This window comes from Hyaena hyaena, unplaced genomic scaffold (genome assembly GCF_003009895.1).
Source record: "Hyaena hyaena isolate Hyena2069 unplaced genomic scaffold, ASM300989v1 scaffold_1768, whole genome shotgun sequence".
In the NCBI taxonomy this organism is placed as follows: domain Eukaryota; kingdom Metazoa; phylum Chordata; class Mammalia; order Carnivora; family Hyaenidae; genus Hyaena; species Hyaena hyaena.
Window position 1 is genome coordinate 104,696 of NW_024082396.1, and position 13,017 is coordinate 117,712.

Consider the following 13,017-nt stretch of genomic DNA (forward strand, 5'->3'; position numbering starts at 1 on the left):
TGGTAGATAAAATACCAATTATACCAAGGCTGCAGGCTACAAGGTTAAGGTACAAAAATTAACTGCCTTCAAGATACCAGAAATGAACAAGTGAATTGAAAATTAAAAACTAAAACCATTTACATTAGACCAAAACAAGAAGTTCCATCACAGACAGCATTATGGCAATACTTCATCTGTGATGAAGACACAGCATCAATAGATTTTCAACCACAGGTTCAAAGTCAATAATAAAGTAACCTCATTAAGAAATCTAAAAGGGGGCGCCTGGGTGGCTTAGTCGATTAAGCGTCTTTCGCTTAGGTCATGATCTCGCGGTTGGTGGGTTCGAGCCCCCCGTTGGGCTCTGTGCGGACTGCCAGCTCAGAGCCTGGAGCCTATTTCAGAGTCTGTATCTCCCGCTCTCTCTGACCCTCCCCTGCTCACGCTGTCTCTCTCTCTCCTAGGAATAAATAAAAATATTAAAAAAAAAAATCTAAAAGAACAGGGATGCCTGGGTGGCTCAGTCAGTTGAGCATCTGACTGTGGCTGAGGTCATGATCTCACAGTTTGTGAGTCTCACGTGGGGCTCTGTGCTGATAGCTTAGAGCCTGGAGCCAATCTCAGATTGTGGGTCTCCCTCTCTCTCTGCCCCTCCCCCACTCACATTCTGTCTCTCTCAAAAATAAATTATTTTTAAAAATTAAAAAAAAAATCCAAAGAATAAAAAGATTCTATAAACTTAAGGGGTTTCCACAGATGTCCCTGATCCTTTGACACCCATCATCTCGTGAATTTTAAATCATTTTGAGTTTTAATTTACCTGCAGAGTATAACATTTGATTTGATTAATCTTGAAGAACTAAGCTTTGTTCTCATTATTAGGAATTCTGACATGTACACAATACATTGTGGAACCTGCTTAAGCAATTTACCACCTAATTATATTTGTAGGATTTTCTCCAACATGAAATCTTTGGTAAATCCTGAGATCAAGTCATGTCATGAGGGTCGTGCTGTTAATTCTTTTATAAAGTTTCTTCACAGTATACATTCCCTTATGACTCCAAAGGTGAGAACACTTAATAAAAGTCTTATCACACTCTCTATATCTTCACTCTATGTATATTCTGATGTCTACTGAGGCTTGAATACTGCTTAAAGGATTTGCCACATTCATGACATTTGTAAGGTATCTCTCCAGTATGAATTCTTTGGTGAACTGTAAGGCTTGAATTCTGACTAAAAGCCTTGCCACACACATTGCATTTGTAAGGCTTCTCTCCAGTATGAATTCGTTCATGACGCCAAAGGTGGGAACGTATCATAAAATGCTTACTACATACATTACATTTATATGGTTTCTCTCCAGTATGAATTCTCTGATGCCTTGTAAGGTTTGAGAACCTGTTAAAGGCTTTGCCACACTCATTACATTTGTAAGGTCTTTGCTCAGAATGAATTATTTGATGATTAGCTAAGGTTGAACAATGGCTAAAAGCCTCCCCGCACTCATTACATTTGTAAGGTTTCTCTCTACTGGGGATTTCCTCATATTGTGTCAGTAATGAAGGATGCATAAGAACATTCCCATATTTATTAACAATGTTGGTTTTGACCCTAGAAGCAACTCTTTGAGGTGGTGAAACTGAGGGTGTTTTGGTAGACTTCTCAGCTTGATTACTTTCATAAACTTCCTCTTGAGTTTGAAATCTCTGCAGTTCAGCCAGATGTGAATGAAAGCTTAATCCATGCCTATTGTCCAAGCAGTTCTTATACTTGTTTCCTGAATGGCCTATCTTGTAGTTTAGTTCCTGGTTCATCATATCATGTTTGTAATATGGAGATGTACTTCTTATGGAAACACTGTGCTTTACAGGGAAATTATTCCAGGATTTAGGATGTTGTTGGTCTTCTCTACAGGTGAGATTTTTACAATAAGATGTAGTTATTCCTTCATATTTTTTTTCTTCATAAATCCACTGAGTCTCAAGTTTGTTCACATCTTGTTGGACTTTATTCAAATCAAAGTCATCAAAGTCATGACTTATGTCTCTTTCAAAAGTAAACACTTGGAATAATTCTCCATTATTAACGTAGTCTCTTGGTGATAATTCTTTGCCCACATATCTAGTAGCAATATCTGTAAAATATAAATAATTGTAGGCTTCTTATTAACCAGAGTTTGAAGATGGATCTTTACACTGAAAAGTATTACACCAAAAGTAAAACTCACAACTGACAGAGTTATCAACTATGGTGTGCAAATGTATAGAAACATAAAAAACATAAAATTCTTCAGTAAAGAAGGATGATTTCATGTGGTTTAAATTATTTTCAGGGAAACCTGTTTTGCAATGCTCTGTGGTCAAAAGTTCCAACTCCAGTGGGGTGCCTGGGTGGCTGAGTTAGTAAAGCAGCAGACTTCAAGTCAGGTCATGATCTCATGACTTATGGGTTCGAGCCCTGCGTCGAGCTCTTTGCTGACAGCTTGGAGCCTGAAGCCTGCTGGGGATTCTGTGTGTCTCTTTCTGTCCCTCCCCGATTCGCACTGTGTCTCTTCTCAAGAATAAACATTAAAGGGGCGCCTGGGTGGCTCAGTTGGTTGGGTGGCCAACTTCGGCTCAGGTCATGATCCCACAGTTTGTGAGTTCGAGCCCCACGTCAGGCTCTGTGCTGACAGCTCAGAGCCTGGATCCTGCTTCGGATTCTGTGTCTCCCTCTCTCTGTCCTCCCCCTACTCACACTGTGTCTCTCTGTCTCTCAAAAAATGAATAAATGTTAAAAAAAAAAAAAAAAGAATAAACATTAAAAAAAAAGTTTCCAGTGCCCTGAAATAATGGAATTTCCGCAGGCACCCTAAAGCTTACAGAACCTCACAAGAGGGATAAAGGTGAATCATATTTGAAAAAATGTACATACTAAAGCTAACAATACTTATTGTACACTATTAAGACCACATTTTGAAGATAATAAAACATTATTCTGAATACTTCCTCCAAAAATATATCCGTGCAAATAGGCATACCACAATGTTAATGATTAGTGCGCTGAGGTTATATACCATAATATACTTAAAAATTAATTATGTGTTAATCATGCGTGTTGAGAGAAACATACAGCAGCAATCACAAGAGACATAAAAAACCCTAGGAAGGGAGAATATTATGATCTCCAAAGTTTCAGCATATTCAAAATATCCTGTTTTAACAAGAAGGTACAAAGGAGGTAACACAACAATAAAATCACAACTTATACAGAAAAATAAATAACAACAAATCTTGGCCCTAAAAAGCCCAAACTTTGGAATTATTAAACAAGCACTTTAAATCAACTATTTAAGCTAAAGGAAATGATGGACAAATAATTAAAAAGAAATCCAGAAAACTGTGTTTAAATAAACAGAGAATATCAATACAGAGATAGAACATGGAAGATGAAAGCAAACACATTCTCAAGTTTAAATGTAAAATACTCAAAATATAAAATACACAAAATGAAAAACTTCACAGAGAAGTTCAATAGCAGATTTCATGAGGTAGAAGTAAGATTCAGGAAACTGGTAGGGAAATCCATTGAAATCACCTTGTCTATGGGGCGCCTGGGTGGCTCAGTCGGTTAAGTGTCTGACTTCAGCTCAGGTTATGATCTCACAGTTCATGGGTTTGAGCCCCGCGTTGGGCTCTGTGCTGACAGCTCAGAGCCTGGAGCCTGTCTTCGGATTCTGTGTCTCCCTGTCTCTCTGACCCTCCCCTGTTCATGCTGTCTCTCTCAATCTCTCAAAAATAAGTAAAACATTAAAAAAAAAAAAAAAAAAGAAAGAGATCACCTTGTCTGAGCAGCACAAAGGAAAGAAGGAATACAAATGAACAGAGTCTAATAGTTCTGCCAGACAACATCATGGGGACCAATATATGAACAATGGGGGTCCCAAAAAGAAAGAGAGGGAGGCAAAGGAATATGGAGAAAATAATGGTAGACAATTTCCTAACTGTTAAAAGACATGAAAATCTACTAATCTAAAAACTCAGTGAACACACAATTATAAAAAATTCAGAGATGCACACTGCAACAATTCATGATCACTACTAAAAAGAGAATCTTGAAAGCAGGAAATGAGAAGTGTCATATAGGAAGCACACACAGTAACTTCCAGAGCTGATTGTTCAGCCAAACCATGAAGTCAAGAGACCATGGGATAACATATTTAAACTGTTGCCAAAGACAACAAAAACAAAAACCTATCCATCAATTCAATCTCCAGAAACACTGTCCTTTGAAAATAAGGGAGAAATTAAGGCTTAATACAGAAACAAAAGGTGAGGAAGTTCCTTATAACTAAAACAGCACTACACGTTATTAAAAAATGGCACATCTTAATTTATTCTCTGAGGCAAACATTATTCTGATACCAAACAAAGACATCACAAGAAAACGACAGAAAAATCTCTTATTAAATAAAGATGTGTAAAAGTCTTCAGCAAAACACCAGCCAACTAAATAGAAAGCATATTAAAATCACAAAACATTAAGTAAAAGGGACTTACTCCAAGAATTCAATGGTAGAAAGTTCAACATATAAACATCTATCATTGTAATAATCCACATTAATAGAACAAAGACAAAAGGAAAAAAAAAAAACCTATTTAATGACCTCATTAAATATAGTGTATGCAGAATATTTGAAATATTCTAGAACTCTTAAATGACAAAATACTCAGCATACTCAGAAGAGAAGTGACCTTTCTCAATCTTTAAAGATTATTTATGAAAATCTACAGCTAATATTCTAGAAGAAACAGGGCAGACTTACCCTAAGATAAGAAATAAGACATGAATATCCACTTTCATTGCTGGTATCTAACACTACTCTGCAAGTTCTAGCCAGCACAATAAAACAAGAAAAAAGGAAATCAAGCACAGATAATGGAAGAGAAAAGGAAAATTATCTCTGCGTGAAGATGACACAGACAAATCGATATAATATACATAAACATATATATACATATATATTTACATACCCCCCAACATACATAAACACATACAACCTGCTAATGTTCAAAAAGATGTCAGGAAAGTTGCAGGATACAGTACCAACACTCACTTGTGTTTTATACACTATAATGAAGAATCTGAAAAGGAAATTTTTAAATTTTAACCAAGGAGGTGAAAGATCTGTAGACTGAAAACTGTAAAACACTGCTGAGAAAAAAATAAACACATAAATAAATGGAGACATTTATATTAAAAAAAAAAAAAAAGTAATATTGACCAAAGTGGTCTGGAGATTCTACATAGAAATGTCAAAATTCCAAAAACCATTTTTAAAGAGGTAAAAAACATGGGGCAGGTTGGGTGGCTTAGTGGGTTAAGCATCTGACTTCAGCTCGGGTTATGATCTCATGGTTCGTGAATTCGAGTCCCACATCGGGCTCGCTGCTGTCAGTGTGGAGCCCACTTTGGATTCTCTCCCCCCCCACAAAAAAATAAACAAACATAAAACAAAATTTTTTTTTAAGTGCAAAACATGATACAATACATACAAAAATGCAAAGGGCTGTGAAGAGTCCAGACAAAATATAAAACCTACAGACAGATAAACAGAGACAGATGCAGACTAGTAGTTTCTGGGACTGGGGACAGAGGAAAATGGGGAGAAACTGCTTAATGGGTAAACGGGAGTGATGGAAATGTGCAACTAGGCAGAGTTGGTAGTTGAACAACCTGTAAATGCGCTAAATTGCTCGCTTGAAAATGGTTAACTTTATGTTATGTGAATTCTACTTTAATTAGAAGTTCTTTCTAAACTAGCTAACAACTGAAGTTATTAATTTCACAAGAGATTAAAAAATTTGAAACTAAGTCTATTTATATAATGTAAAAATAAAAGTGTCTCTTAGGCTGGCTTCCTCTAATACCCTGAAGTTCTATCACTGGATCTATCATACATGAAACATATGTGAGGTGAGGGATGCTTTCACCAAATGTATTAAAAAGCATATAATTATCATGAATAAATAAAAATAACATGCACTTGCCCAAAATTAATAAACCCTGACTTCACAAAATTATCAGGAGACTATAGATAACCTTAAGGATCACATGACCAAAACAACAAGGAATAACTTCTAATGAAGGTGGCAGTAGCAATTAACAGCAGAAACAATATTTGCCAGTTCCAGATCAATACAAGAGGTTGTCTGTGCAGAGATACCAACAACATTAATGGTGGGACAACCCCAGGACACTGGTATGTGGGCCAATAAGAACAACGTGAACCTTAAGAGTTCAGGTTAATTTGAAGATGGGAAACAAAATAGTCATCATGGGTTAACTGAAAAATGGGATTTCCAGAACCCTAAAAATGTTGTAGAAATCTGTGTCATAAGTAACGGTAATAAAGAAGTACTTGAAAGAAATTGGTGATGTTGCTATAAAGTAAAATTAGATATTTAACTATTAGTTCTGTATACTCAGAGCTACACAGTGAATCTATACATAGAGATAATCAAAATAAAACATTTGAACTAAAATTAAAAAATATAAAATTCACATAAAATCCAACAAGTTATCTTTAGACAAATTAAAATATACTATAGAAAAATGATGATATCTTATATAACTGTTTATGGATGAATTTCTTATAATTCTAGAACAGTCATTTTATAACAAAACTACATTCTCAAGATATCAAATATTCCCAATTTTAATATCCAAATTCATTCAAAAGAGAAAAGTACTTATTTTTTTAATGTTTATTTATTTTGAAAGCAAGAGAGAGCAAGCTTGAGGAAAGGAGAGGCAGAGAAAGAGAATTCCAAGCAGGCTCCATACTGTCAGTGCAGAGGCCAATGTGGGGATTGATCTAGGGAACTGTGAGATCATGACATCAGTTGAAACCAAGAGCCAGATGCTTAATCAACTGGGCCACTGAGGAGCTCCAAGAAAGGCATTTATTAATAATGGGTTATAATGTCAAGCAAAACTCACGGAGACAAGATAACTATGATTTAATTTTCCCCACTGTAGAGGTTGTATAGGTTTTGGGAAAAGGCATGCTCAGCCATAACCCTTAATGCTCACAAAGGAAATCTTGTAAAATATATGAAACAACATTCATTCAGTGATTAAGCAGTCCCACAAATTGCAGGTATAAAACAAAGAGCACTAATTTGTTGAAGAAGGAACAAGGGCATACACATGGAATGAGCACTGTTGTATGAACAAGTTTGGTCACCAGTCTCAAAGATAGGGTCATGAAGGCAGACCATGATCTCACTAGAATAACTTCCTGTATTTCTTCACGCCAAATCAAAGGTGATAACTCTTAGTGAACTCGATCACCACAACGACAGTGCCCCCCGAGAGACACTGTCATAACACTCCAAAAACCGGAAGTCCTGGAGCCCTAAGCCAGGCTCTCATGTAATACTTGATGACAGCATCCTGGAACATGCTGACCACTCTACTCAGGTGCTTTGGAGGCACAACTCCACTTAGCAGAAGGGTGCTGTGACATCTAAATATAAGTGTCCTCCATCTAGAATGTTGTTTTTAACCAGTAAAACTTTGCATGGGAGAGTTCACAACACAAGTTGTCCAGCACCTAAACGGTGGGTTATCACAGCAGAAAATATGAGGATAAAATTTCAGACAGTGAGAAAGTATATTTCAGAACCAACAACATTTCAGAGGCAAACCACATAAATAGGATCCTGAGCATGAAATCAGGGAGAGCCAAGGTTTTCCCATATTCCCAGACTAAGGAAGACCTGCAAGACAGAGACGAAGAAGATAGGAGAGTAAGAAAAGGGGGTTATACTTTGTGGGATGTTGAAACAGGACCTGGGGTCTCTCTACAGACTCTAGGCTGATGCCTGAGATATGGTCCCCAGGAAGGACTGGGGATCAAACAAAGGTCCTCCTTCCTCACTCCCCCCCCCCCCGCCCCCACATACACTGTCTTTACAGCATTGCTGTGTAACAATCTCAAAACACCCACTCCATTCCCAGTACACATGCCCCTAGAGGGCGAAAATGGAAATGAAGAAATAGCGGAGGCATGGGGCAGGCAAAGGGCTTGAGACAAACCATGCACCTGACTCTGGCTCCAGATGCAAAAGAGCAGCTAATGTTCCCATGATGATAGGTCACTGAAGCACATGAAACAGGATACAAGCTGGAGAAGACCCACAGTCAGGACGAAGGGGGCCTCAGCTAAGATCTGTGACTGACTACAGAAGGAGATGCAAGAAGGAAGAATGGCCCTTACATAGAGCCCTCCATGTGCTCCCCAGGGTTGAATTAAGGGGCCGTAGGGGCAGAGAACAGCATATCTGGGTCATGATAAAGACTTTGCCCTTGTAACTGCCTGGAACTGCAGTATCACTGAGGGCAGGACCATACACATATGAAGAAGAGAGTGAAGGAGAATAACATCTTCCTTTGAGAGCCCATAAGAGATCAACTCTTCTTTTCCAAACACCTCTCCCATCTGAGGAGACTGTCCCAAACAACATTTCAGGGAGTCAACTGCCATCTGATGCTTACTTGGCTTCTCATCTTTGATGCCTTCCCACCCACCTGAATTTGTCGCTAGTTTTACCTCACTGTTGGCTGTCCAGGGCTCTCCCTTCCTCCACAATGGAGATAATAGTCAGCTCAGAAACAGAGTCTTGCTGACATGGAAACTGGTAGATGATATCCTGCAGCTTCTCCATAAACTAATCCCAGCCCTTTGTCAGCTGAGACCAAGGACATGCAACACAGGCAGGCTGTGCAGAACACTTCACAACTTTGTTCAGTGACCTACTTCTTCCAAATGCTTAAATGCTTGACATATATAGATATCCAGCTCTCTTCCCAGAAGTACTGGCTCAAGAGTCAGGAGTAAGACCAGGCAATCCAACATTCTAAAGTTTTGGCAGGTCTTGTTTCTCCTCAACCTCTAGCACTATCACTAACCTGCATGCAGTGAGCAGATCATCTGAAGAAACAGCGCCATTTCAAACCCAGACACCTCATTGTGAAGCTTTTCATTTCTCAATCAGCAGGGCTTCAATCTCAAACAGGGCAGGGACTCTCAAGTGACTCCCAAAAGAAACACAAAGATCCCCTAGGGCAGCTCCCAACCTCTGCAGGGAAACTATCCTCACCCAGGGAGACCAGGTTCCTGTAGGTCTCCAGCATCACGTCCCTGTACAAGGCCCTCTGAGCGGGGTCCAGGCACTCCCACTCCTCCTGAGAGAACTCTATGGCCACATCCCTGAAGGTCAACCGTCCCTGAAATGAAAGCACATTTCACCAAGAGGCCATCAGGAGAGCACTTCTTTCACAAAAATGAGAGGAGGAGAGAGGTGTAAGCGTCAGCTAGAAATGAGTAATCAGATATGTACATAAAAGATCATTTTAAGCAAGTCATTTTGCTTTGTCACACTTTTCCATCAGAGAATTTCCATCAGATAAACTACAGAGAATTTTACAATATTGTGTCACATAAAATTCACAAATGAAAAAACTTCAACAAATGCTAGACTATATGCCAGATCTAGATAGTATGTTGTATACACCTTATAACACCTAATTTCTACTTGAGCTAGATCACGAGTAGTGTCTTCAGGGATGACCCAGTCCAAAGTAGCATCAACGAAAGGTGAAAACAAGAAAAATGAGAAGCTGATGACAACAGAATCAACTAGAAGTTCTCAACACTTCTTATATGGTTAAGTATCATTCTACCTGTAGAAGAACAGAGAATCCAATTAAATTAGTAGTTGTTCCCATCATACACAGGACCCAACTCTCACACACATTCTAAGGAATGTGTGTCAGTTAGTCAGGTAATATATGGCAAGGCCTATCCCTAAGCAAGTGGTCAGGCTTTAGCATGGAACCCACAGGGCCTCACAGGGATGTAATGGACACACAGTGAAAGTCTGTTCAGAGAACTTCCTAACGGAGAAAATACGAAATAAGTTCATGGGTGAAACATAAGCCTGGATAAAGAGAAATATATTTGCTTGCACAGGCGCATGTGCACACACAGTATTCATACTGCTGTTACCTCATGTAGGTGATGGCACAGAAAAAAATTTAAGGCATGGAAAACATGTCAGACATACTTTCAAAGTTAAAATAAATCTGAAACTTATTTCTGTAATGACACAGTCTTTATACACACCACAGGCTCTTGCTCACATATGTGTGCACACACAACATGTATACTGAAAAAAAAATGAAGTCAAATTAACAGTCTCTACATAACATTTTTTATAGGTAACTCTCCATTCTCTATCATTTTTACTCATGTGCATTTTGGCATTTCTAGTACAATAAACACGTATGAATTGCATTAAAGGTAAATAAAATTGTTAATGTTACTCTATTTAGCCTGCTTACAAAAACAACCCTGCGAAGAAAAAAAATTTAAGTAATCACACTCCCAATGTCTGGCTCAAACTTCCAGATCAAGAGTCACTTGATCTACCTACTGAGTCAGCCAGGCAGCTCCCTGCAAAAACAATATTTAAAAATAGTAACAAGTAATTCAATCTCCATTAAATACATATTCAGTTGAAGTATGAACTGAAGGGGTGCCTGGGTGGCTCAGTTGGTTGAGCTTACAACTTCAGCTCAGGTCATGATCTCAAAATTAGTGGGTTAAAGCCCCACATCAGGCTCTGTGCTGACAGCCAGCTCAGAGCCTGGAGCCTGTTTCAGATTCTGTGTCTCCCTCTCTCTCTGACCCTCCCCTGCTCATGCTGTCTCTCTCTCTCAGAAATAAATTAAAAAAAAAAAAAAAAATTAAAAATTAAAAATTAAAAAAAATATATGAACTGGAATTTGCGTGGAGATAGAGGGGGTGAGGGAAGGTTCTGGGGTGAGCGTGAGCAGCAGGTCAGGAGGGACACTTCAGAGTGAGATGAGCACGTCCCAGTGGCAGTGGAGGACACAGAGGACAGAACTAGAAACCCACATATGACTTTACCTGAGAAAGAGTCATTCTTGAGTCCTGGGCTTTCCTCCTCTGTGCTTCTGTTCCAGGCAAGATGCGTCTTGAGACGTCAACCCTAAATATCAAATATATGCTGGTTAATGCTTAGAGTTAACATACCCCTTTCTGTGCCACAACTGCATGGGAAGGCATGTGGGAGACAGGCCTCATCTGCCCACTGCCACAGGAGGGGTTCAGAACAGTAAACTGCCAGGCAGAGACCTCTTTCTGCAGAACACACTCCCTTCTCGTGAGGCATGTGTACGCGCGCGTGCACACACACACACACACACACACACACACTGCACCAGGGAGGGGTCTGGGCTGCACTAACGCTCCCCTTAAAGTCACAGGCCCCCCCTGATAACACCCCATGTTGAGGACTGACTCCCTCACCTCTCTGGACCAGGGGCTGTTTTCAGTCCTCATTAACACATGAGCCAGAGCCCTGGTGCCCAATGCTCGACAAGTAGAATCCGCTGGGGAATTCTGAACACCACTAAGTCCAGTCCCCATCACCCCAAACACAAGAAGGGAATTCTGTGGAAACTGGACACAAGAGGCATCTGCAAAATACCTCAGTATTCCAACGTAGTCAGGGGCCACCAGCCCAGCACACCTCCCACCTAAGGCTCTGCTCTCCCCGGGGCCCTGTCCCCTGTATCCAGTCAGCTGGAGGAAGGAGCAGACAGACCCATGCAGAGCAGGCATTACAGGCCAGAGCTGGGGTGGGGGTGAGGCTAGAATGTGACAGGGCAGTGTCTGGGATGGCCCCACAAGAACGGGATTATCACAACAAAGCCCTGGGGAAGCAAGTTCACCACGTGCATTTAAGGAGTCTCGGACCTCTAGGCAGAGGGACCGCCCTTGGGAAAGCCCTGATGCAGTGCTGACCCTGGCCCCAGGGACAGCAAAGACACCTGTTTGCCTCTATCCGAGGGAGGGGGGAGGAGGACGCAAGCAGGGGATCAGGTGACAGAAGTAGGTCAGGAATAGCTGGCCACGGTCTCAGACACTGTCCTACCCCATCCCAAGTGAATTCCAGAAATCATGTAGTATTTTCCCCATATTATATATATATATATTAGGGAGAGAGAGAGCATGCGCACATGCGGGAGGAGCACGTCTCCCCCCCCGCCGCCCTCTCCCTCGTCCGGCCGCTTTCCTGGCCTCCCTGCCGCAGTCGCGGCTTCCACCAGGCCCCTCATCCTCGGTGCGGGAGGTGACCTGCGCTCCGACACGCCGTCCTCGGTCCCGCCCCTGAAAGCCCACTCTCAACAGTGTGCTCTTCCCGGGCATCGGTCCTCTCACCGCGTGCGGGGGTGCAGGGCGGATTCTCAGGAGGCGGCAGGGTCTGCGCAATCCCAGCGCCAGACTCCGAGCCCGGATCGGCCCAGACGCGCCGGGCTGCGCGCAGAGCGCTCCAATCCACGCCGCACTCCCGTCTCCCTAGACTCACGCGGCGCGAGGCGCACGGGTGCCCTGGGACACAACGCGGCAGGCGACGTCTGAAGGCCCGAGGGCCCGAACGCCAGAGGCGGGGACCGACTCGGAAAGACCCGAACCGAAACGAACCGGGACCCCCGAGCCGACAGCGCCGCCCTCGGGCTTCGGGGAGTCCGCGATGCCAGACTTACCGCGGGGAGAGGCGTGGGGGAAGGGACGTTAACGAGCATTAAGACCCCCGACCCTGGGCGCGTACAAATGTGACTGGAGACGCTCACGTATTAAAGTTCAAAACCCACTGAAGCCGATGTGACCTTCGCTTCTGCCAGCCGCTTCCGGGTCTTTCAATAACTGCGCGTCAGAGCAGGTGGAAGGTCGGGAATGGGACAGGCCTGGAGCGAGCGCTTCCGGTAATGGGCGGGGTGCGTCTATTGGCCAGGCCCCGACGGCCGGGCTGGGGGCGGGATTGGGGCGGGGCCTAGGTGAAGCGATTCGCGCAAAGGGCTGGACGCACGCACTTGCCAGGCCTTGGCCCAACGCTGCGGGCGGCATGGGGCGGAGCTTCGGGGGAGCGCTTCCGGAATGGGAGGAAAACGAAT

At 42.0% G+C, this 13,017-nt stretch overlaps 1 protein-coding gene across 2 annotated transcripts; it reads right to left on the bottom strand.

Annotated features, from left to right (window-relative positions):
• Nucleotides 1–638: 638 nt before the first annotated feature.
• On the bottom strand, nucleotides 639–12,815 carry LOC120226565 (zinc finger protein 677-like). Of its 2 annotated transcripts, XM_039224736.1 has the most exons (5): nucleotides 12,610–12,815; nucleotides 10,967–11,048; nucleotides 9,135–9,261; nucleotides 1,341–2,122; nucleotides 639–1,256 (listed from the first exon to the last, which is right to left on the bottom strand). In XM_039224736.1, the coding sequence occupies exons 2-5, from the start codon at nucleotides 10,979–10,981 to the stop codon at nucleotides 1,086–1,088; spliced, it is 1,095 nt and encodes a 364-aa protein (XP_039080667.1). In that variant the 5' UTR covers nucleotides 10,982–11,048; nucleotides 12,610–12,815; the 3' UTR covers nucleotides 639–1,085. The 2 variants fall into 2 exon arrangements, with proteins under 2 accessions (XP_039080667.1, XP_039080666.1); XM_039224735.1 differs by having other exon boundaries at nucleotides 639–2,122.
• Between the last annotated feature and the right edge of the window lie 202 nt (nucleotides 12,816–13,017).

What these genes read in the sequence shown, in the direction of transcription:
- LOC120226565 (XM_039224735.1), bottom strand. An exon ending in CAGGAACCTGGTCTCCCTGG is followed by an intron (nt 2,123 to 9,134) that starts GTGAGGATAGTT and finishes TATATTTTACAG; the next exon opens with ATATTGCTACTAGATATGTG.